General features: G+C 41.7%; 1 protein-coding gene across 9 annotated transcripts in view; it reads left to right on the forward strand.

Annotated features, from left to right (window-relative positions):
• Positions 1–26,790, forward strand: part of BMPR1A (bone morphogenetic protein receptor type 1A) — a 348,175-nt gene that overhangs the window by 188,842 nt on the left and 132,543 nt on the right. For 4 of the 9 annotated variants that reach the window (XM_068258608.1, XM_068258611.1, XM_068258610.1 and 1 more), the window contains exons 13-14: positions 293–1,085; positions 3,713–3,801. The exons of 1 other annotated variant lie outside the window; for it this stretch is intronic. In XM_068258608.1, the coding sequence (XP_068114709.1) occupies positions 293–418 (126 nt within the window). In that variant the 3' untranslated portion in view covers positions 419–1,085; positions 3,713–3,801. Of the gene's footprint in view, positions 1–292; positions 1,086–3,712; positions 6,043–22,475; positions 22,559–26,790 lie in introns of those variants that run through there. 4 more of the 9 variants (XM_068258612.1, XM_068258613.1, XM_068258615.1 and 1 more) reach the window with 3 other exon arrangements.

The raw sequence follows: 26,790 nt of genomic DNA on the forward strand, positions 1-26,790 counted from the left end.
GAACACTACTGAAGTACTTTATATAAATACACTTATAGTTTTACATGGCTTGACAAGCAAGGTACCACAGTAAATAAAGTATTTCGGTGATAGTTGCATATAAGCTTTTATTTGACAAATAACACAAACACCAGTTTCTATGCTAATAATATAAAGTATAAATATTTACAAAAGTTCTTTGAGACAGTTACTTTTTTGCTTTATTGTTTTTGTTTAGTTCCAAGCAGATGTTTTCCAAGGTTTTTTTTTTATGCGTTTCTGTTTATCAAACACATTTTTTTTCCCTTTTTAGTGTTTGAGAGCAATCTTGAAATTAATGGCCGAGTGTTGGGCCCAGAACCCTGCTTCCCGTCTTACAGCCCTAAGAATCAAAAAGACGCTTGCAAAGATGGTAGAGGCCCAGGATGTCAAGATTTGACAGTGAATATTGGCTCCAGCATTAAGACTCTGACCAGAGGGAGCAGAGTGCAACAGGAGGTACCTGGACATGCCAGCCTCCCTGTAGCATTCTGCAGGCTGCTATAATAATGACTTTCCTTTGTTCATCATGTTGCGGAGTACATCTCTAATGGGAACCTCTGCGTGCATCAGAACAGAAATATTTTTGTTTTTCTATTTTATCAAGACTTTTAACATTGACTTTAAAACTCCAGTTCAATGGGTAATGAATTGCATGTTCAGATTATTTTGCTTTCCATGAAAGCAGCATTCATGTTAAATCCCATGTGTGTTTTTTTTTCCCTTCGTTTTTTTTTGTTTGTTTTTTTTAAATCGTTAAACCGCCGTTGTGGAGAAGAAAAGTTATTGTATTGCCTTTATAGTGTTTGTATGGAAACCAAGTATCTTGCTGTGCCAGACATCATTTTTTTTGCCATATGTTTTGGTTTCTGGAAGTTATTTTTATCCCTTTTTTATTAAAATGCCAAACTTATTCTGGAAGATCTTTTCTCCCCATCACACAGACCACTGAGATATTTGATGGGAATTTTCTACAAGAACTGTTTTATTCTAAATGGATACCAGCTTAATACATAACTCTATCTTAAACTGAAACTGAAATTACATGTGTACATAAAGCATTATGGGTAAGAATACTTTGCCTGGGTTAAAAATAGTATCTACTTTTTTTTCTAAAGCAAAACATTTCAGGTGTTCCTTCACTGCTGCTTATTTAGCATTTTTGTGATTTTTTTTTTTTTGCCATTACTAGAATGTGATCAAAGGTATTAATCATACATCAGAGTCAATTGGATGTATTTAAATTTTCAAACTGAATTTTAGTGCCAATAATATTGATATGTTTAAAGTTTTGCATAGTAAGCCAAACCATTTTTTTCTTTTAAATGTGCCAATTTTTTTTAATGCCAATCTATTTTCTTAGATCCAAGGAGTAAGTCTCTGGTTTGATTGAAAATAAGTACACCTCCCTATGTAAAATGATTTTTTCAACCACAATCACACAACCCACATTGTACTGCCAGGCACTTTCCCCTTCTTGTACAGGAAGATGTGGTTAAAGCCACCCTCATCCCCTTCTTTTTTGAATGAATTGGGGAGGAGTGGTCTCCCAAGGAGTTTGAGAGAGCCTGTAAGCTTAAGTGGCCCAGGACAGTGTGGGTCATGTGACTGCATTCTTCAGGCTTTGAGTTTGGGTTTATACGTTCTTTTGTTTCTTTACTCGGCCCTTAGGTTTATTAATTTAGAAAAAAAGACTGATAGGGTAGTGTTTATTATACAGAGTGAAATGATAGGCTGATAAAATTACATGAAAGCCCTTGTTCACCCTTCCAGATTTTTCTTTGTTAGTGAAAAGGAACAGATTAATTTGTCCCTCCAGTTCCTCCATGTACTGCTAAGAAATTAACTCTATGGCCAGCTCAGCAGATCATCATCATGAAGCTATTCTGTAGCTGCAGTGCTAGTCACAAAAAGTTAATCTCTAAGCAGAGGGGAGAGGAGGTGAATGAGATTAGACAATCTGTGCTCATAGGAAATGACTGTCTGCTCTCCGCTCCCCTCTGTCTATTTCATCAGGGGGTGATGGCATGGGGAGGAGTCTAGTCAGCTCTCTGTCCAGTGAAATTACCAGATCATCACGAGGGAAAGAGAAGTTACAGGATACAGCCAGCTAGCTTGGTGCATTAAAGCGGAAAATAACCCTGCATTTCAACTTTGCTCTAAAACATTATTTACAGTATATTATATGCAACCAGCATTTTTTTTTTTACTAGACCAGCATTGGAAGAGTTACACAGGGCTTTAAAGTTCCTGGAGATTTCTGCAGACGCATCCGAAGCTGACTAAGATACATTTTGTTTACATAAATGTATCTAAGTGTTGAATGTGACTCACTCTCAGGAGCTGGAGGACAGCCAAAGAGTGTGTAACATTTCGCAATAGATACATATAACTAAATAGAATGTAACAATCTGAACTTCTGCATATCTCTCCCGGAACTTTAAACCTCTGTGTTTAACCCTTCCAATGCTGGTCTAGTAAACAAAAAATGCTTTTTGCATATAATATGCTGTAAATAATGTTTTAGAGCAAAGTTGAAATGCAGAGTTATATTCCGCTTTAAGAATATGTGTAGCAAAACATTGTTTATTTGCATTTAGTGCAATTTCACTACAATATACATTAAAAACGGGAAACTGAATGTAGGTTTTTATGTTTATTTGATTTTAAAGAGAACCAGAGACGAAGAGCATAACAGATTTATACATACCTGGAGCTTCCTCCAGCCCCATCAGCCTGGATTGCTCTCACGCTGCCTTTCTCCGCTGCCTCTGTCCGCCGGTACCGGGTCCCATCATATCGGCCAGTCGACACAAGGCTCCCTCCATACTGCGCATGCGTAAAGAGCCGGAGGGAGCCCCTGCGCATGCTTAAAACTGGTCGCGTCCGGCAGAAGTGACGGGACCCAGTACTGGCAATAGAGGCAGTGGAGGACAGCGGCGTGGGAGCGATCCATATGGATGGGGCTGGAGGAAATCCCCAGGTATGTATAAAATCTTTCATTTTGTAGCTAGTCTTCGTCTCTGGTTCCCTTTAGGGCGAGATTGGACAAAAACCCACTAGTGATGTAAAATCACTAATCATATTCATCTTTTTTCTCTCTTTGCCACCCCCCCCCCCCCCCCCACTTTGACCTATACTCATCATCTATTTGCATGTTTGCTTACCTGGATTAATGACATTTGTGGCTAGCCAAAAGGAAATGTATATTGGGAGTGTTAGTGGGGTTTGTTTGTTTTGTGTTTTTTGTTTTTATGTTTAGTGCTAATAAATATTTTTAAGGCATTTTTTCCCTTAACCAAGAAAAAATGAAATATTCCCAATCATCAAAATGCAAAATCTTCCCTGCTTGTAAATACAATGGCTCTGGATAGTAAAGGGTCAAAGAGTTTCATAGAGAGTTTGCTTTTTACAATGTTAAGAGCAAAAGCAAATAGTAAGGCAAAACACTGCTCTGCTCACAAAGGAGAAAGTGCAGCACTGTAGTGAAACCTCGCATTGTTTTATGAGTTTCTATTTAAAAAAATTAAATAATAATTTTGGCTTTAAACACAATACATAATTAAGCTATAAAAGCTATTTATGCCTTTACAGGCTAATATAGATATCAAAGCTATCCGATGCCGTGGTTAATTTATGAATGGGATCTTCTGAAGCTGCATAAACTTGCATTTGTTTTTTACAATCTTTGCAGCAGGCATGCCTTTGTAAGTGCTTTTCCCCTTGCCCTGAGGTGAATGGAAGCACGGTGAAAACACAACAGGCCATCTCAGAAGCAGCATAAAGCCAATCCAATTCTTCCGTAAGTCTTGCTTTTCACTGCTGCTTTTACTTTAATTTTGCATCTGATATTCATCTACACTTGCCTTTATAATTGCAGTTTTAGTGTGCCTTGGAAAATCTAAAACAATAGTGCTGTTGATGTCTTGGAAATTTGCTCAAAAACACATGCACAGAAGACAGAACCCTAATTGAAATTGTGTGTGCGCGCAAGCAGAAATTTTACTGAGACAGAATAAATTAACCAAACTAGGTTAAATTTAAAGTACAATTCCAGTTTGTTCAGTAAGTAATATCCTCCCTATGTCAGTTCTCTACACTACAAGACTTTTAGCATTGTTCATATACAGTAAAAGCAGAAGCTAGTATCTTCATAATAGAAAAATCTAAATTGGTGTGTCAGTTAGCTTTAATGATTTAAACCATCCATCCTTTCCAAAAAGAATAAAAAGGATTCTTTTATCCCTCTTGAATATGTCAGATCTCTAAGCTTAAAAACCCACAAATGGTGCCAAAGGATGCTAAGAATTTGTCTGCTGTGTTGTATAAATTACTGATGCAGGCAGATGGGAATTTGCGTGCGCTTTTGTGCTCTAAACAGAGTAAAGTTGACATGGATGCAAAAATTATCCAAAATTTGAACCTTCTAGCGATTTTAGAAAAAATTCTAGTTGGTGTAAAACTGAAATAAGAAATTAGTTAAAAACAATCATTACATTGTAAAATGGTTTCTATAGCACTGACAGATGTTATCGTTCTCAGTTTCAATTTTTTATGGTATTGCCTCCTTAGGGCCTGAGTCCACTAACGCAGTTATACGCAGTTGTGTCCGCTTTTCAGCATCTGTAGCATTGATGTGTTTCTGAAAAGCGGACACAATTGCGTTCGTTAGTGGGCTCAGGCCTTCACAGATACTAATTGTTGCAAAATTATGGTCTGTTTCATTTACTTCTCAAGCTTGCTTGGAAGTACATGTGTAACCTCTGTTCAAGATGCAGTTTGAGAGTCATTCCCAGTATACCTTATAAGAGACTAAAAGACCACCACCCCCGACCCCCCCCTTCTCCCATACAGCCAGCTAGGCAGAGACGTTTTGATTTAGGCATCAAGAAAGGGGTTTGCTTTGGGGGTGGGATTGGGAGTAGTTGGTGGCATTTAGGAAGGGGATTTTTTTTTTTAATAAGGGAGGGTAGGCTAAGCAGATAGAAATAAACTGAAAATACAAAAATAACACACACTCTACCTAGCTGCAACACCTGGCTCCCAACGTAATTCTATAACTTTAAAGCAGGACAGCCAATGTGCCTTGTTTAAAGAGAACCAGAGATGAAGCACCCTCATGTATTTTACCTTATAAATCAGTGGGAACATGACAGTAAACACCTAATCTGCTCTTTGTTACATTGTTCTCTGTTTAATTTGCCTGTTATCACCTCTAAGATAAGAATCCCGACTAAGCAGTCGGCTGGCTTTGCTACAGAAAGATTATAGCTGAGACTGTGGTCTTTGGTGTCTTTTCAAGTCCAAGCCTGCCCCCTGCTGGCTTTGCTCAGAAATCATTATAGCTGAGTCATTATAGCAAAGCCAGACTCAGTGCACAGTCCGGGATTCTTATCTCAGCTAGATAACAGACACTTTTAGCAGTGAGGATGAAACAGAGGGCAGGGTAGGTGTTTTCTCTAATGTTCCCACTGATTTCTATGGTAAAATACATGAGGGTGCTTCGTCTCTGGTTCACTTTAAAGAGACACTGAAGAAAAAAAAAAATTACAATATAATGAATTAGTTGTGTAGTACGGATAATTACTAGAACATTAATAGCAAAGAAAATATTCTCCTATTTTTATTTCCAGTTATATAGTGTTTTATATAACATTGCATCAGTCTCTAATAATTGCAGTTTACACGCTACTCTGCATTCTAAATGATTTTAAAGAGCAGGCCAGTGAACTATTGACATATCCTCTGCAGAAAAAAAAAACAATACAGTGACTGACACTTGAGATAACAAGCTTCAGAAGATAGAGCTCTATGCGACTTTGAAAGTCGTGGAGCTCAATGGCTGTTTTGCATAGATAACTGGAGTTTCTAAACTCTTCCTGTACTGGAAACAATATTAGACTTATGTCTCTGCTCCTGTTATATTTCTAAGCTGTACTACACATACAAATCATTATTATTTTTTTCGCTTCAGTGTCTCTTTAAAGAAAACCTGTAACTAAAAGAAGTTCCCCGGGGGGGGGGGGGGGGGGGGGTACTCACCTTGGGTGGGGGAAGCCTCTGGATCCTACTGAGGCTTCCCCTGTCCTCCTGTGTCCCACGGCGGTCCCACGTGCCTCTCCGAACAGCGGGGCTGTAAATCTTTACCTTCCCGGCTCCAGCGCAGGTAGTATCTCCGCTCGGAGATAGGCGGAAATAGCCGATCACTGTCGGTCCTCTGTACTACACAGGCGCAAGTCTCCTGCACCTGCGTAGTAGTGCGGACTTGACAGAGATCGGCTATTTCCGTGCCGAGAACCGCAGCAGCGTCACCCAATGGAGCCAGGGAAGGTAAATATATCAAGGCTTGTCAAGCGAAGATTGTGGGATGCTTCGGGGGAGCCAGCGCTCGATTGCCTGCAGCTACAGGGGCAGGGAAACCTCATTGCTCATTGGGACCCTGAGGCTTCCCCCTCCCGAGGTAAATACCCCCCAGGGGATGTTTTTTTTTTTTTTTTTTTTTGTAGTACAGAGTCTCTTTAAAGAAAATGGATATGGATGAGTCCATATCACTTTCAGGATCAGTTAAACTTGTCATGAGTTGGCATCACACAGACTTTGTGACAAGGATGCAGAGTGTTGGGAGCCACTAGAATTATTTTGTGTGTGTGTGTGTGTGTGTGCGTGCATGCGTGTTTTGCTAGGATTTTTTCAGTAAGTTAGACTCCTTGGTAACACATCCACTTTCATCTAGCGTGGACAAATTCTTCTACAAAATTTTGTTGTAAACGACACGTTTTATCACTTTGATAGATCAAACAATTACAGTATGTTTTGTGTTCGAAGACGCAACTGATAATCTTTTGCTAATGAGTTAAAGGAAATTTTTTACTTAAATTGAATAATCTAGAATCACAACTACCGTATTTTTCGGACTATAAGACGCACTTTTTCTCCCCCAAAAGTGGGGTGAAAAAGTTGGTGCGTCTTATACTCCGAATACTACTTTTTTTTACTTCCCATGTCCCCTGTCCTTTGGCCCACCTGTTCCCTCTGCTGTCCGCTGTGCCACCTCCTTAGTCCTCTGCAGTGTTGATACCCTCGCACCCTCAGTCCTCTCCAATGTCGCTGTTCCCCGCCCCTCTAGAGAGTGGCCACCATCCTGTCCCCTCCGGCGTCCATTACATGCCTGAGATGACGGCTGCAAACGTTTTCGTCAGGCTACGTCCCCTCCGGCGTCCATTAAATATCGGAGGTGAAAGCTGCAAAAGTATTCTTCAGGCTATGTCCCCTCCGGCCATTACATACCGGACATGACCGCTGTACCCAGAAGTGGCTACGGAACTACCGTAGTAGCCTCACAACTTTGAAAAAGATCGGCGAATCAGGCGGAGGGGCGCTGCCCCAGACCGCCAATCACAGCTCTCCCTGCTCATTCCTCCTTGCTGATAGGAGCCGCGGTCTTTCGGGCGGGACAAGTCTCGGCATTGGGGCCAATCACTGCTGTCCATGCATGGAGTGCAGTGATTGGCCCCAATACCGAGACTTGTCCCGCCCGAAAGACCGCGGCTCCTATCGGCAAGGAGGAGAGAGCAGCGAGAGCTGTGATTGGCGGTCTGGGGCAGCGCCCCTCCTCCTGATTCGCCAATCTTTTTTTCAAAGTTGTGAGGCTACTAGTTCCGTAGCCACTTCTGGGTAACTGCGCAGCGGTCATGTCCGGTATGTAATGGCCGGAGGGGACATGGCCTGAAGAATACTTTTGCAGCTTTCACCTCCGATATTTAATGGACGCCGGAGGGGATGTAGCCTGAACAAAACGTTTGCAGCCGTCATCTCAGGCATGTAATGGACGCCGAGGGGACAGGATGGTGGCCACTCTCTAGAGGGGCGGGGAACAGCGACATTGGAGAGGACTGAGGGTGCGGGGGTATCAACACTGCAGAGGACTAAGGAGGTGGCACAGCGGACATCAGAGGGAACAGGGGGACAGGCACTCCAACACACAGGGATACTGGAAGGCAGGATGACACGGGTATGGAGGACACAGGAGGATAAGAGACATGGGGACAGAGGACACAGGGCTACATAGAGGCAAAGAGGACATCAGGACACATGGGCATAGAGCACACAGGAGGACAAAGGACACAGGGGGACAAAGGACACAGGACAGAGAATAAAGGAGGACACAGGGAGACACAAGAGGTATCAGAAAGGCACAAGAGGAACAATCATTGTGGGAGGGAAGATATAGAAGACACAACGGCACTATGGATGCACCAGGTTCAATATAATTTTTTTTTCCCTTAATTTTTGTCCCCTAAACCTAGGTGCGTCTTATAGTCCGGTGCGTCTTATAGTCCGAAAAATACGGTATATATGTTGGCTACAAATACATTTTTTTCAAGTGCTGCTATACAACAGTCTTTATTAGCAAGCCTTAAAACTATGTAATGTTTAGTGAAAGCAATAAGAAAGTTTAAGAAAAAATTTTTTTTTCATGGTTATTTAGTAGCTAATGCTAGGTAAGGGGTCAGCCGTCCAGTATAGAACTTCAATTTTCGTATATGAGCTGACTTCAGGCAAGTTGGATAATTTTCTGTTGCACACGATCCTCATTCTGTGTTAGGATAGCCACAACCATATAACATGATCAGACATGATTTGTATGGGTACCAGTTACATGGTCACCTTTGAAATGAATACAGGTAGTCCCCGGTAACTTAATTTGAATGATTTCTGCTTTAGCAGCAATTATTCACTATTGAATGGGTGCACAAGCGTGCGGTCGTATGATTGCAGTGTTGGCAGTTTGTAGTGCTGGATGTGAGACCCGCATCCAGGAATCATTACAGTAGCTAATTTGAAAGTATGACTCGCATCACAGAACAAGAAATGGCTAAACATTTTTTTATTCGAAAAAATTAATTTTCTCAAGAACTACGAGGTCTTTTTGTAAAAGACCTTTTTGTTCCCACAGAATCAAGCTTCACATTTCCAGGCCATTCATACTGGTGGGTGGTTCATGAGTCTTGGACTATCTGTAGCACACATTTCTCGAAAGCTACCTACAGACATTACTGCTCTCACCTGATTTGTCTAGAATCAGAATCAGACTTAAGAAATGGTAAGCAATGCTTACAGTCCAGTTGCGGTTTCTCATTCTCAACACTAAAAGAAATGTAGCTCAACCAAGCTGTACTGTCATGAGATCTAATCTTTAAATACGTTAGATCTCATAGGTTTTCTATGTATTGGGTTGTTTTTTTTTTCTTTTCCTCATTCACTATTTACCCACAGTGGTTATATTTGTATTTTCCTTCCCTCCTCCACAGCAAAGAATAGGCAAATGTAGCCACGTAAAGCCTGCATGTTTGTAAATTATTCATTAGATGGGCTGATGATAGTTTTATCTAGGTTGGATATCTGTGGTTAAGTTAGCAGCCAGTTATAATATCAGTGGCCTCAATAAGATTAAAACTTAAAGGAATACTATCGATTGAAACGACTTTTTTTTTTACCACTCTATAGTAGTGTAACCATTACCACTAGTGCTAGGGGCACTTTATTTATTCACCCAGGTCTCTCTCTCGCTATCCCTGCTTAAACATTTATTTCTCACACAGCTCATAGTAGTTTGGGTCACCCTGAGCTGCTTGGTTACTCTGTCACACAGCTCACAAATATATTTCACTGTGTCACTCACAGCATGCAGCAGACATGAGGAGAAATAGGCTGATCTGAGGTGGTAACAGGTAACTAAATGAGCTGTAATATTGCTGGAATATAACTAGCTATAACACTAGTCTGTGTTTACACTTAGTAGGTTGTAATTGCGCTCTCAGCATGAGACTTCATTCATCCACCTCTCCCCCCTTCATGGACTCGCTCACCAGATGTTGCGGTCTATAGCTAGACCAAACAGCGCCTCCGGGGTGTATGGCCCCCCGTCGCCTCACGATCTCACTTGTTCCCCTCCTTGATGGATACAGGGCTGGACCGTGTCTGGTTAGGTCCACTGCTCTGTTCCTCTCTAGGGGCTGAAGGAGGGGAACAAGTGAGATCGTGAGGCGACGGGGGGCCATACACCCCGGAGGCGCTGTTTGGTCCAGCTATAGACCGCAACATCTGGTGAGTGAGTCCATGAAGGGGGGAGAGGTGGATGAATGAAGTCTCATGCTGAGAGCGCAATTACAACCTACTGACTTTTTATTGCTGGCTATAACCCAGAGAATTCATTGCAGCACCCGGCAAATTGCAATTGCGGACTATTGACTGTTCAGTTTTAGTCAAATTCATTTATTGATCACTGATGATATCAGTGTGGAGCGAGCGCTTTTATTATTCTGTTTTGTGTTTACACTTAGACTGTTTGCCTGGCTGCCTGCTTGTGGTGATTCACTCCAGGCTGCATCCACTTTACAAGCTGCTGAGAGGGGCAGACCACTGTCTACAATGAGCATTATTAGTATCTTTATCAGTCAAGAGAAGCAAAGATAATAAACACACATTGCTAGAATCTTTAACCCCTTACCACCATATCAATAAGATTCTTTCAGCAAGGTGATAATTAAACTATAAACTGAGGAGTTGATACCAACTCCCCTGTGCAGACATGGTCTAGCCCTCTGGGAGCCTTCAGTATTTAGATACATTTTGTATCCAACACTGACGCCAAAACTGACGGAGGATTTTACAGCTGAGAGGAACAGGTGTGTGAGGAATCAAATTGCTCCTAGTACTTGTCCTAATGTGTGCTACAACATACAGCATTTAAAAATAAATGCATACATCGATAGTATTCCTTTAATTGTTATTGACTTTTATTTTTTCTATTAAAAATATTAGTTGAATTGAAACTCTGAAGGGACCCATACACCTAACAATTTTCCCGCCGATATACAGCAGATTAGATTACTGTGATAGAATCTGCTGTGAAATCGTTGCGCAAACGCTGACAGAACGATCGATCTCCGTCCGAAATCAATTGTTCCCGTCGATCCGTCCGTGCGGAAGATTTCACACGATCGCAGGCGGGTCGGGAGTGCATCGATAGCGGCATTCGAATGCCCGATGACTGACACTAGCGGCAATACATTACTTGCTCCGGCGCGTGTCCCCTAGTCTCCGCTGTCCCTTTTCCGTGCTCGGCTCCTCCAGCTTCACTGAACTTCCTGTCCCGGCAGGAAGTTTAAACAGTTGAGCGTCCTCTACTGTTAAAACTTCCCCAGCAAGAAGTTCAGTGAAGCTTGAGGAGCCGAGCACGGAGAAGAAGACAGCGGAGACCAGGGGACACGCGCCGGCCGGAGCAGGTAATGTATGCGGGAGAAGAGGGCGGCGGCAGCTTCACAGATTGTGATCGGTTTCATGCTGAAATCGATTCACAATCTGTTTGCAGTAAAGGCAGCCATACGATCCTTCTCTGATCAGATTCGATCAGAGAGGGATCTGTCTGTTGGTCGGATCTGATGGCAAATCGACCATTGTATGGGCTACCTTTAACACTTTTTTTTAAAGCCCTTGTAGGAAGAATTAAACCTGCTCTACAATGTAGGTGGTTGTAGTGAATGTCCAGTGAAGTTTCAATATATGGATTATAAAATTCTAATTAGTTGCTGAGAAAAAAAAAAAAAAAGAGTACCTAAAAGTTAACGAAGATGCAACTGCATACTTTAAATTATGATTCTGAAAATTTACTTTCCACTGCAAATTTCACTTGTATATCAGTGATCACTTACATTGTGTACTAGATTTGATTTTGGCTCAGTTTAATATTTGTATTTTATGCTCATTTCAAATTCAGAAGTAACGCTTTTTTAATCCACTTCCAACTTCTGTATTCACATGGTAGCAACTGGCTTCCACTTCCCAGTGACCGATATTTGCTTATATAACTGGTACACAAACGAAAGCTATATTTTTGGTGAATGACCATTATGCATTGCTGTTACAGTCCAATATTTGTTCAATGTTTTCCACTGTCTTTTGCTGTCCTGAAAACGTTTATTTAAAAAAAAAAATGTAACTTCCTCCGTCCTCATCACAATGTTGCAGTGAACTTTACTTGCCTTAAGATTTATTTCTTTGTGCAATAGTTTAATGCAGAATTGCACCCATAGTATACCGAAACTATGAGACTATAATCACAAGTGTTCTTACTGGAATATTTGTCATCTTAAAGGGGATCTCTTGTCATTTTTTTTTAAAGTTTTGTAAAGTATGCAAAGGTATTTGATACTGTCAGATTTTATTGTTGTCTGTGTTTTTGGGGGAGATCTTCTCTCTCCCTCCTGCCTTGGTGACAAAAAGGGCTTTTCTATGAGCTGAACTTCCTGTCTTCCTCTTTTGAAGTTTCCTATATACTGCTAAAGAGAATTCTGTAAAGTGTCCAGCTTCTTGCAAATGAGAAATCACTCTTATGCTCAACACACACCATACAATCTTGGTTGTACAGATTTACCAAATCTATGTAGTATAAGGGCCAACAGATTGAAAATACCTTGAATGTATGATTGGCTAAGCTCTTATACTACATGAAAGTGGTAAGATTGAGCAACCAAGATTGCATGGTGTGTGTTGAGCCTAAGGAAGGAAATTGGGAAAATTAGCTCACAACATAGACGAAGTTGGTAATTTCTCCAGCAAAGACAGAGAGCACAATATAATTACCTACTTTAAGGCCCCGTTCACACTGCACGCGTTTCCAGCCGCGTTTTGGAAACGCGTCCGAGAGGCCGACACGCACGACATCAGACAGTGCATCGAGTGCACTGTCTGATGTTCACACTGCATGCGTTCCGGACCTGTGCGGTCCGGGAACGCATGCTGCATGCATTTTTTGCAAAAACGCGTGGCTGTCCCCTTTACTTTTCAGTGATGGGATCAGCCACGCAACGCACACAAACGCGGATGGCGTGCGTTCGCATGCGTTGCGTTCCGCACGCATGGCCATCCGCGTTTGTGATGTGAACGGGGCCTTAGAGTTCCTGTCCAAAGAAGTCTTTGTTTGGAGATATACTTTTTAAATTCTGATTTTCAACATGGCCATTATTGACCAGTTTAATAAAATGTTCGCTTTTAATTAATGTGATATTTATTATTACTATGTGATCTTTTTGTTCCACTGTGAGCAATTTCACTTACATGAAGGTTAAAATCCTTTACAACTGTCCTATCATTAGGTACAGACCATTGACCTCTCATCCGACCATTAGTCAAACTTTTTCTTCCCTTTTCTTTTGTTTCCTCGATTCCTCATCGTCGGAGTTCGACGAAAGCATTATATTACCTGTTATATCCTAATATACTGATGTCTGATCTAAACTGTGTATAATAATGTATACAAAAAGATAACCTTGTAGGTAATATTGTAAGTGTAAATAGCTAAGAGAATGATAACATAAAATTGTGGCTATACTATTATAATATATATGCCATAAATGTAGAATAACCCTAAAAAAGTGTAACGCTAAATGTATTTTGTACAGCATCTGGTTTCAAAGGTGCCTTATATTAAGTTTACCATAAATTGCTTTGTTCTGTACACAGACAATGTCCAATGTATCATTTCTAAGTAAATAAGCTTATTTTAGTAAACTTGTCTCTCTGGTGTGTTTTTTAGAACCTTCTTTAAAATGTGAAAACTTTATCTAATTTGTTTGTTTGTGTTGAAGCTGGTCCTCCGTTAAGTATACACATAATTAGAAAGGTATGTAAACAATAACTGACCACCTCCTAAAAATATTAACTTGCTGGATGTTCTGTTGACCATCCAGCCAAAATGGTTTAAATCCCTCATCTGCAACTGGTATGCAGGTAAAGAAAGCAAGGGCTGGTTCGCACGGCTGCCAGCAGCTTGTTTCACCGTGGCCAAACTCCTTTCTACTACTGCACCAAAAGAACATTTTTTTGCCATCAATTTGTCGTCCTGTATGAACTCTAGGGGGTAACTGCAAATGTCGCCCACACCAGAAGTTGCATGTAGCGTATATACTCGCGTATAAACCAAGGCATTCACTTTTTGCTTAGAAACCAAAAAAAAGCAGTTAACTTGTGTATAAGCTCCCTACCCAGTGTAGTCAGATGTGCCTATGGTTTGAGGCATCAGCGATGCGTAATATGTTTGCGCTTTATAAATACAATAAATAATAATAATCCCCCTACGCAGTACAGTACAAATAGCCAGTTGTGCCAACAGTAACAGTGAGCACACGTACAAGTCCTGCATACAGCTATGCCTAGTTCTTGGATCTCATTGGGTAGAGCAAAGGAATTGGCAGCAGAAGGTTTGCAAAACTCTGAATGAGAAGATCCCAGAAACAGCAAGGGACGGTGGATAATACTTGGCTGTTGGCAAGCAGAGCTCATTGTAAGTACAATAAATCTCAAGTACTATCTGGAAGTCCTGTATGGTAGACTTATACATGTGCTCACTGTTGATATTACTGTACAGAGAGGACATGTACATATAGCTAACCTCAAGATTGTACCGGTTTAGGGTGCCTATCAAGGTCTGCCTGCCATCAATCCCAGTTATCTACTTATAGTGCTGGCATCTACTGTGGTATTCCTTTTTATTACCTGATTATCGATATTTTTGCAGTCCAGTCCAAGAGCACTCCTTAGCCCTGTTAGTTCAGCCATTCGCTCTGTCTCAGGACGCTTCTTGAGGGTGTCAAAGACATGAGAGAGAGCTTACGTCGCCACCTGCATGCTTTTCGCTCTCTCCACCAGCTCATCTATGCAAATCTGTGCAGCGCTGCAAATGCTGTTGTCTCCCGGCCTGCAGCCCTGCAAAGTCCACTTTCTTTCACATCCTGGCCACTCATCTGATCAGAGGCAGGCACCAATGATTGGTTTCTGAGTAGCTAAGAGCTCGTAGCTGCTCATAATTAAAATGTTAATCAAGTTTGATTACACCAGGTGTGACCGCGGGAGACTGGGTTAACTTGCCCAGAAGTCCACGGAAACTTCTGCACATAATTTGCGGCACAGGCAAAGTGTTGGCCGTGTTCCACGACTCAATACGGCGTTTCCTGCTCCTGGCCGGAAGGAGGAAGTGCGGTAGTGATTGTGGAACGCGGCCAACACTTCGTCTGTGAGGCGAATGGAACACAGAGGATCCTGCTGATTTCTGGGCAAGTTAACCCCCGTCTCCCACGGTTACACCTAGTGTAATCAAATTTGATTACCATTTCAATTCCGGAAGCCCATCACTGGCAGGCACTAAAATGGTTTGCTCGGAAATGCCCATTAGCTGCATAGAGTGCATCGGCTGAATTCTAAACTCGTTCTCTGATGGCTGCAGGCCCGCTCTCACATCAGGTGCCGGAAATGCTGCACCCTTATCCGGCTATGCACTCAGCACCCTGGAGCACACCAGAAAAGAGGGGGACTATTTGGTTTATATGTGACCTTTGGTAAATCTCAATCCACTGCAGCACTTGACTAAACAAAGGCAATTCGTCTCAATACCGACACTATCCTGACAGTGGATCTGCCTTCAGTGATTAATTTGGGCCCTAGGAAAAGACTGAGCCTAAATTACAATAAAAACTACACAATTCGGCGGAATAGTAATTAATGCTGCCGGCAAATTAGCCACATCAGGGTGAGACGTTTTTCGTCTTCACCCTGCGCTCAAATTTCACAGGGGCCCTTTTTGCATGTATGTGTTCAGACACCTGAAGTGAAAAGAATATAGAAGCTTACACATTTGTTTCCTTTAATGGTTTTTCACACTGCATGTTGCGTTACCACGTTAGATGTGCAATCCGACCATACTGTGAAACATACAGTACAATAAAAGGATCTTGTGCCTTTCGGCTGATGGGACCCACCGCTCTACACTGTATGTGACACCATGGAAATATCATTGTATCATGCTGGGATGCAATGATATTGTCTGTTGCGAAGGAACACAACCCCTTCAGTGTGAAAGGACCCTTAGGCCTGGGATCCACTACAAATCAGAAATCACTATCAAAAACACTAGTGCTTTTGATAGTGATTTTTGCAGTAAGCACAGTGATTTCCAAAGTGATTACAGGGAATGCAGTTTTTGACCCTGCATTCCCTGAATGAAATTGCACCAAGAATGCTATGATGTTAAATCATAATCACTCCTGTGTAATCACTGCCATACAGGCTCTTGTGGAAACAAAAAAAGGCACAGGGAGACCGGGAGCCGATCTGGTGTATTATCAACGAGACACCAGTAAGTGTGTATAATATGAGGAAATATACTCACAATGTTGGGTTGCTATCAAAGGCAACCACTTAATTCGCATGTGAGGAAGTACCGTCCTCACTCGGCCTTGCTTCAGATATTGGGGTTGGTCGCAGCTCCAAGAAAGAAAATATGCCACTGGAAGGGACTTCCGAGTGTGCACTCCCCTGTGTAGGGGTTAAGAGTACTGGGAGAGGGTAGGAGGCGCCCGTGGACGTGTATCTGTGGTTCTTATATTAAATGTAACAATTCAAACAGGGTATTTATAGTCCTACCTTATAGTAGTACGACTCACATGTAAAATAATAGTTGTTTCTGAGACTTTATTAGGGCACAATTGACAACGCGTTTCGCGGCCACGCCGCTTCCTCAGGTCTATAGGTGTGCCTTTAAATACAACATGGCAACAATCAGGATAGACACACCACTACGCGTAAGTATAAACATAGATAACAGTAAATAACAGTATATCACACCAATAGATACATAATAAAAAATATTCGGAACGCATCACAGTACTCCAAGGGATAAAATGTATGCATCCACATACATGCACATACACATATCAATATGCACATATATATATATATATATAACCTCTGAGCTCCTACTTTCAGGTAGACATTTTAGATCAATCCCCATACACACAAATAGACTAAAAAATGGCTATTTTACCATCTGTCATAAACCTGTTAAACTTAAATCTTCTCTGAAATAATTAACACTGTGTACAACATTTTGAAATATTTGGCATACTTGTATAATTCCCCTATTTCTACCTTTGTTACTATCATTACCGTATGTTCCGTGTATGCACCGTGGGGCCGTCATTAAAAGTAAGTCTGTTGTGTTGCACAATGACAATAAAATGATTAAATCTGGTTTAAAAAGAAATATGTCAGCCACCATAGACTTCTAACTTCAAGTTCTCGATAGCAGCATGCATATCTCTCTAAACACAGGTCGACTTTGACTGGTTACAAATCTGACAATTTCGAGCTGTAATCAAAATGATAAATGATTTGAAGAAATGATCGGTTCTACTTGGAGGGTATATGAGAATTGACTGAAGCAGTAGAGATGGCCTGAATGGTTCGCATGTGAACTTGTTCGTGCGAACAACGCAGGTTCGCGTCGAATCGCGAACTTTATGCGAGTTTGATCCGCCCCCTATACTACATCATTAGGCTAAACTTTGACCCTCTACATTTCAGCCAATCAGGCTGTACTCACTCCTGGAGCCCCCCTTCCCTCTTATATAAGGCAGCATCGTCGGCCATTTTCTCACTCTGTGTGCTGCTGTATTAGTGAGAGAATGGAGAGATAGGGAAAGCGACAGTTAGGTCTGTTAGCTTGCTCCTTGCTGATATTAGTTGATGAAAAGCACCACAAAACAGCTCTTTTGAGAGCTAATGTTCTTGTGGTGTTTTTTTTTTTTTTGTGTGTGGGGCCCACTGACACTGCATATACAGCCCTGTCTGTCGCAGCTGGCCCTTGCTAATTGTTATGCTGTGCCAGGCCCAACACATTCAGTGCCTAGTGTGACTGCTGCACATTGTATTAGAATACCAGTCACTGCATACCTACCTTTCACTGCACCTTTGTGACTGCACACTGTTTTATATACCTTTCACTGCATACCGTTCACTGCATCTGTGTGACCGCACGCTGTTTTATATACCAGCAGTCAGTGCATCCATTTTCACTGCACCTGTGTGACTGCACATTGTTATACCAGCAGTCACAGCATACCTTTCACTGCACCTGTGTGACTGCATATTGTATTATACCAGCTGTCAGCCAGGCTGCAATTATTTTTCTAAAAAGGTGATACCCAAACTACCGTGATGTTGAAAGGCAAGTGGTGTCATCTCTTGCACACAGCGTTGGGTCAAGGGTCCATCTGACCACAGATGCCTGCTCTGCAAAGCACGGTCAGAGCAGGTACGTTACTTATACAGCACATTGGATGTGTGGTGGTAGCCGTTTCTCAGGCTCCCACTCTGGACCTGAATCAAACCGATTCCCCGGCCGTTACCCGTGGTCACCATGGGACTGAGAAAGTAATTATGGAAGGTTTATCACACAGTTGAATGAATGGCAGACTTGCCCTCCATAACAGATTCTCGTTGAAGGAACTGAAGGCAGCAGAAAAAGTAATTTAAAGTAGATGTAAGCTTTAACAATGGTAGAGAAAGAACCATCGAAAGACAGTCAGAGATTACCTGACATCACTGAGGAAGAGCAATCTCTCCATCGTGCGCACCAGTCCAGCACGGCCATCACTACACAAACCGCTGTTTGTGGTGCGGTACACAGTGAGTTTGGTCTGTCGGTGTGAAGCAGTACACTAATTACACTACCTGATTGATGTATACACATGCAAGATGTTTTAAAGCACTTTATGCCTCCAATTTAGCAATGCAATGTGATTTCTGCCCTTAAAACACTGCTGTGCGTCAAATCCATAATTTTCTCTGGGACTTTTGGCATGTATCCCACTCCGCCATGGTGTTAGACCTTTTGAAACATCTTTTACATCACTTTTATGGCCAGAATTAGTGTTTGTAGTTTTGAAAGTTCGCGTGCCCATTGACTTCTATTACGGTTCGCGCAAACGTGAACTTTTGCGGAAGTTCGCGGTCAAGGTTAGCGAGCCTAAAATCGGAGGTTTGAGCCATCTCTATGAAGCAGTCCGCAGACACAAGATAATTTTCCTATTATGCAAATATACTGTCTCTTTTCTACTTCCCATAACCACTTCCCAACTGAGGGGTTTTACCCCTTGACCACCAGAGCAATTTTCACCTTTCAGCGCTCCATCCATTCATTCGTCTATAACTTTATTATTACTTTTCACAATGAAATGAACTATATCTTGTTTTTTTCGCCACCAATTAGGCTTTCTTTAGGTGGGACATTATGCTAAGAATTATTTTATTCTAAATGTGTTTTAATGGGAAAATAGGAAAACATGTGGGAAAAAAATGTATTTTTCAGTTTTCGGCCTTTATAGTTTTTAAATAATGCATGCTACTGTAATTAAATCCCATGAAATGTATTTGCCCATTTCTCCTGGTTATAAAACCGTTTAAATTATGTCCCAATCAGTGTTTGGCGCCAATATTTTAATTGGAAATAAAGGTGCATTTTTTTCAGTTTTGCGTCCATCCCTAATTACAAGCCCATAGTTTATAAAGTAACAGTGTTATACCCTCTTGACATAAACATTTAAAAAGTTCAGTCCCTAAGGTAACTATTTATGTATTTTTTTTAATTGTAAATTTTTTTTTTTTAATTACTAAAAAAAATAAAATTGGGGAGTGTGGGAGGTAAGGAGTTAATTTTTAGTGTAAAACTAATTTATTTGTATGTAAAAAATGCTTTAGGCTGTAGTTTTACTATTTGGCCACAAGATGGCAACAGTAACTTTTTGTTTAATGCAACGCTTGCAGGAAGTACTAGGAGGCTGAGAGAGTTTTTTTTTTCACAATGATCGTGCTGCTTAGCGGAGAAGCAGCGGATCATTGCGGAGCTTAGTTCAACGAACAGGAATGGATTTTCTCGTTCATTGATCTCCGGGTGAGCGGCCGGCGGCGTGTTTATGAGCGGGAGTGCGCGCTAGAGCGAGCCGGAGCACGGGCAGTGGCGGGAGCGCGGAAAGTACGGATTTCTCCGTCCCTTTTTCCATCCTTTCACCCCCGGGGATGAAAGGATGGAAAAAGGGACGGAGAAATTCGTACGCGTGGGGGTAAAGTGGTTAACTTTAGTTGTGTGTATAAATTTGAATATAAAATTTGCATAATATTGCATCTACTCAGAACTATTAACATCTCATTGACCATCTCTTATAGCCAGGAGAGAATCTAGCATACTGAGTAACAATCACAACATAAAGTGCATATTTATGAATGCAAAATTGACCTATACGGTCATAATTGGCTTGTTCTGCTAGACTCTGGGCTCTTACTGAAGCTCTAACATGAACACACAATGACAATTGAAGTGGACCTGAACTCTTGCACAGGACTGATGAAATACATAGAGGAATGCACCCTGTATGTATTTAGAGAGTTTAGCCTGTTTCATTCCCCCTCATTTGTGTCTAATCACAAGTTGTAATCTGATCTCTCCCCTGTGTCACATGACTGCCTATGGCAGATAAGGCCATTTGAAAGCACAGGAGGTGAACAATATGTTTGCTTCCATGAATCAGGAAGTAGAAACAGTGCAGATTTAGTTTAGGATTTGTATCAACTGTAACAAAGAAAATGTTTTTATTTAACGGTTATTATGCTGTTGCGTATCTTTTAGAGCAGAGAGGACGTTCTGAGTTCTGGTCCACCTTAAACTACCCCGTTACAAAGTTACTGTGAGCATGCCGGTTTTTTGTTGTTGTTTTTTTTTTTTTTTGCTGTAGAGCCGAATTAAATCGCAATGTAACCTCAAATACAGTATAATCTTGTTACAATAAACTCTGATATAGTAAACATTCTGCAGGTCCCGGCCAATCTCCATTATAAGTCTTTGGGAGCTACTCCTGGTACAGTAAACACTGATATAATAAAACTTCTGTTATAGTAAACATGTTTTTTGGCCCCTACATGACGCTGACTCTGGATGTAGTAAACAGTGGGCGGTGCATGCTGCATATGTCAGTGTGAAAACAATCTTTGGCTGCTCTCTCCAGGCTGGTTGCAAGTGACTTGATGCCTGATAACATTTGTAAGATTAAGAATGGCACAGGCGCTGAATACAGCCTGGGGAAAATGATGATTCATGTGAATGTAAACAAGAGGATGCAGCTTTACCATTTCCACTTTGCAACCACTGATAAAAGTATCGTTACAGTCCTCCCACGGGATTGTACACACTCCCGGGTATCTTTTCCCTTGTTAGAGATGACGCTCCTGGTAGCACGGGGAGATGCAAGTGGTTTATCCTGATTGGCTGCATTTTGAAGAGAGGCTTCATGATTGTCTCAAGTGTGAGCAGAAAGTTTTGCAGGATGTTTTGCAAGTCTGAGTCTCACCTGCAGAGGTATCTGAGCCACTCACAGGAAGCGAGTAGTTGACTATTCAGTGATGGCTGCAATTTTTATAATGAACCAGAGGTGAGAGGTATGTGGAGTTTGCCATATTTATTTCCTTTTAAACAATACCAGTTGGCTGGCAGCCCTGTTGATCTGTTTGGTTGCAGTAGTGTCTGAATAACACCAGAAACAAGCATGCAGCTAATCAGATCTGACAATAATGTCAGAAACACCTGATGTGCTGCATGCTTGTTCAGGGGCTATGGCTATAAGTATTAGAGGCAGAGGATCAGCAGGGCTGCCAGGCAACTGGTATTGCTTAGCAGGAAATAAATATGGCAGCCTCCATAAAACTCTCAGCTCGGGTTCACTTTAAGGAGCCATGGATACTGTACTAGCAATTTGTCCAGCCATGGCTATGCAGTACTAACGTATATTTGCCTTGTAGTACACCATATGTGCAAGTACTTGTACTCTACCTCCAGTGGGAGGACAGTGTTGGTCTTTTGCAGCAGAGAATGTACCAGGGCATGCTGGGCCATTTCTAGGACAATATAGTAAACTTCTGATATAGTAAACCACTTTTCTTGGTCTCTTGGAGTTTACTATAATGAGATTATATATACTGTAATCAGCATAGGACAAATTATAACTAAATAGTCAAGAACAGAGCACCGTGCAAAGCTTCACATGATGTCCATCAAAACCGTTCCCTAAACATGCTACCTATTAACTTCTAGCACCATAATCTGCCATCTCAGGAAGAGCAGGACCAGTATTTCAAAACGTATAGGAGGAAGGCAGTTCTTCAGCTATGGTCCCTCAGAGGTTATTTCCATATGTGACGCTTCCTCTCCTGCAAACTGAGGTGTCATCATACTGTGAAAACATCATGTTATCTGCTTCTAAACCTGGCATCTCATTTGCCTTCAACACCATACAGTCATCAGCTTTAGATACCAGCTTATCATTTATATTTGTAATAAAAAAAAATATTGAATTCATGGTTTTTTTCTTGTTGGTCAGGGGGCAAGAAGAAATTCTCTCATATAATCATAGTCTGTGTCCTGTCAGCCAAGTACACCAGGTGGAAGTAATAGGAGATTTGGGATGACATATTTAATAATGTAGCATGCCAAGCAACTGTTTACAGCTCTTGTGTTTAATTTATGTCTACAATTGCTGTAGATGTTAAAATATGTTTTTCTATATCATTTGTAGGGCTTTCAGAGGTCACACATGCCTTCCAGAGAGGGAACAAAAATAGATAGACACCAGGAGCACAATATAATGGAGTATGCCAGGTAAATGGTACAAAAAGATACAAGCCTAGGTTGCAACAATAGTGCTGAGCATGTGGAGAAAATGTGTCCATCTCCAGGGGAACACAGGTGATCCTGGGATCCAAGTGGTCGCTTTAAAGAAAATAAAAAAAAAAAAACTACTATTGACACTATACCATGTTGGAATAAGAGCATTAGTGGGTGCAAGGAATCACCCCAAAGTGTAAAAAAAATTCTATTTGTGTTGGCAGCTGAATGTACCACCTTGTACATTGTACTGAAATGGCCGCTTTGCTGTCTTCCAAGTTAAAATTATGAGACTGTAGGGAGAATTAATATACTATTGCTACAACACATACAGTACAACCCATTATCTCATCGTATTTTACTTCAGGTTTGCTTTAAAGGATACCTGAGGTGATGTGACATGATGAGATAGATATGGGTTTGTACAGTGCCTAGCACACAAACAACTATCCTGTTTTCCTTTTTTTCAATGCTCACCACCTTTAGTTACACCAATGTCTAGTCTGCTGCCTGCTGCCCAGACAAACAAATCAGAGTTATGCAGCTGCGCCTCTAGTAGTCAATCCTGGTTCACACTATTACGCTCATTTTAATCCCTAGAATGGAAGAGGCAGGTATATAACGGGTAACTTCCAAACACGGTACACCCATGTACCCTAGCAAACCTGTATATGGATAGATGGGAAGAGTTACCCATCGCGAAGGGCACCCCCAACATAATTTTGTGGGGCCGTTACATAGACGTCCTCTTGGTTATGTTGAGAGGTACTAGTGTGGAGCTGCAGAACTTTTTTGACCATCTGGCCAAACATTAAGCTTTCACTTGAATTTGATGCACAGAATATCCACTTTTTGGATCTAAACATTTTTATTGATAATGGTGAGATAAAAAACAAGTGCTTTTTCAAGCAAACGGACAGAAATGGCTTCATACCCGTGGACAGTTGCCACCATCCACAATGGCTGAGAGGTGTCCTAAAAGGCCAGATGGTCAGGGTACGGAGAAACTGTGCCAAGGTACAGGATTATGAGGGATATTCTGAGGAATCCCTAAATTCTGTCATGGATAAAGTAAGAAACCTGAATAGGGGTACATTGGTGGCTGTAAACCCTAGGGTGCCAAATACTCAGGGTGACCTTGCCCTTATTAGTAAATATAGCCTTCAATATAGGAAAGTAGAAAAAAAATTCAAAAAACACTGGCCAATTCTCACTAGTGACCCGGTGTTGGTGAGGGCACTCCCAAAAAACCCACTTTTATACAGGTCCTTCTCAAACAATTAGCATATTGTGATAAAGTTCATTATTTTCTGTAATGTACTGATAAACATTAGACTTTCATATATTTTAGATTCATTACACACAACTGAAGTAGTTGAAGCCTTTTATTTTAATATTGATGATTTTGGCATACAGCTCATGAAAACCCAAAATTCCTATCTCAAAAAATTAGCATATCATGAAAAGGTTCTCTAAACGAGCTATTAACCTAATCATCTGAATCAACTAATTAACTCTAAACACCTGCAAAAGATTACTGAGGCTTTTAAAAACTCCCAGCCTGATTCATTACTCAAAACCGCAATCATGGGTAAGACTGCCAACCTGACTGCTGTCCAGAAGGCCATCATTGACACCGTCAAGCAAGAGGGTAAGACACAGAAAGAAATTTCTGAACGATTAGGCTGTTCCCAGAATGCTGTATCAAGGCACCCCAGTGGGTAGTCTGTGGGAAGGAAAAAGTGTGGCAGAAAACGCTGCACAACGAGAAGAGGTGACCGGACCCTGAGGAAGATTGTGGAGAAGGACCGATTCCAGATAGAGTTGGGCGAACAGTTCGGCTGTGTTAGCCGAACTGCAGCCGAACTGTTCGGCTGCCCAAGCTGTCATTTATCTGTGGCTCTTACTACTTCCGGGTCGCAATGACCCGGAGTAGTACGTCTGCGCTGGCCCGGCGGAGCGCGTCCTAGATCGCGCTCCCGTTGCCGGGCACTCTCTGCGCATGTGTGTGACGTCATGAGTGACGTCACACACATGCGCAGAGAGTGCCCAGCAACGGGAGCGCGATCTAGGACGCGCTCCGCTGGGCCAGCGCAGACGTACTACTCCGGGTCATTGCGACCCGGAAGTAGTAAGAGCCACAGATAAATGACAGCTTGGGCAGCCGAACAGTTCGGCTAACACAGCCGAACTGTTCACCCAACTCTAATTCCAGACCTTGGGGGACCTGCAGAAGCAGTGAAGTGAGTCTGGAGTAGAAACATCCAGAGCCACCGTGTACAGGCGTGTGCAGGAAATGGGCTACAGGTGCCGCATTCCCCAGGTCAAGCCACTTTTGAACCAGAAACAGCGGCAGAAGCGCCTGACCTGGGCTACAGAGAAGCAGCACTGGACTGTTGCTCAGTGGTCCAAAGTACTTTTTTCGGATGAAAGCAACTTTTGCATGTCATTCGGAAATCAAGGTGCCAGAGTCTGGAGGAAGACTGGGGAGAGGGAAATGCCAAAATGCCTGAAGTCCAGTGTCAAGTACCCACAGTCAGTGATGGTCTGGGGTGCCATGTCAGCTGCTGGTGTTGGTCCACTGTGTTTTATCAAGGGCAGGGTCAATGCAGCTAGCTATCAGGAGATTTTGGAGCACTTCATGCTTCCATCTGCTGAAAAGCTTTATGGAGATGAAGATTTCATTTTTCAGCACGACCTGGCACCTGCTCACAGTGCCAAAACCACTGGTAAACGGTTTACTGACCATGGTATTACTGTGCTCAATTGGCCTGCCAACTCTCCTGACCTGAACCCCATAGAGAATATGTGGGATATTGTAAAGAGAAAGTTAAAGAGGAACTTCAGCCTAAACAAACATAGTGTCATTAAGTTACATTAGTTATGTTAATTACAATAGATAGGTAATATAATCTCTTACCCACCCTGTTTTAAAAGAACAGGCAAATGTTTGTGATTCATGGGGGCTGCCATCTTTGTCATGGGGGCAGCCATCTTTTTGGTTGAAAGGAGGTGACAAGGAGCAGGAGACACAGTTCCAACTGTCCTGTGTCTTGATTACCCCTCCCAGCTGCACACGCTAGGCTTCAAATGTCAAATTCAATATGTAAGAAAAAAAAAATGCACCAAAACAGCAGAACGAGAGCAACAAAATCAGAAATCCCATCATGCTTTGCACAGCATCAGGGGAAAAAAGCCCGGGCAGTTTTCTTCTGTGCAGCTAAAAATGATGCTTGTATAAGAGAAACAAAGTTCTGATGCTGTGAAACTGTTAAAGAAACACCAGGCCTTTTCAGTGGTGCTGAGTAGATTTTTAGTCTGGAGGTTCACTTTAAGAGACGCAAGACCCAACACTCTGGATGAGCCGCTAAGGCCGCTATCAAAGCATCCTGGGCCTCCATAACACCTGAGCAGTGCCACAGACTGATTGCCTCCATGCATTGAAGCAGTCATTCTTGCAAAAGGATTCCCAACCAAGTATTGAGTGCATAACTGAACATAATTATTTGAAGGTTGACTTTTTTTGTTTTAAAAAAACTTTACTTGTATTGGTCGGATGAAATATGCTAATTGTTTGAGATAGGAATTTGGGGGTTTCAATATTAAAACAATAAAAGGCTTGAACTACTTCAGTTGTGTGTAATGAATCTAAAATATATGAAATGAAAGTCTAATGTTTATCAGTACATTACAGAAAATATTATGAACTTTATCACAATATGCTAATTTTTTGAGAAGGACCTGTATATCGTAGGGCACCAAATCTTAGAGATAGCCTTGTTCCCAGCTGCATTGATCCACCCGTAAGGAGAGGTGATAATGGATGGCAACAACCGGGCTTTTACCCTTGTGGAAATTGCCAGGGGTGTGAATTACAACATAGAAGAGAAACAGTGAGATCTGTCACTTCCCATTCAAATCAGATGGTTTTCGGGATTCAAACATTCCTGACATGCTCAACCACATATGTTGTCTACCTGATATGGTGACCATGCGGATTCCAATATTTGGGCAGAACTACTAGGGATCTAAGGACCTGTATAAGGGAACACATATATAAAATAAAAAAGGGTAATGAAGACCACAGTGTGTCTGCCCATTTTAAAAAATATCATGCACGCAATCCAGAATACATGAAGTTTAGTGCTCTGGAAAAACTAATTCCAAAATGGAGGGGGAATTATGAAAATTAGAAACACGATGGATTCACACATTGGGGAGTCTGG

This window comes from Hyperolius riggenbachi, chromosome 10 (genome assembly GCF_040937935.1).
Source record: "Hyperolius riggenbachi isolate aHypRig1 chromosome 10, aHypRig1.pri, whole genome shotgun sequence".
Classification (NCBI taxonomy): Eukaryota; Metazoa; Chordata; class Amphibia; order Anura; family Hyperoliidae; genus Hyperolius; species Hyperolius riggenbachi.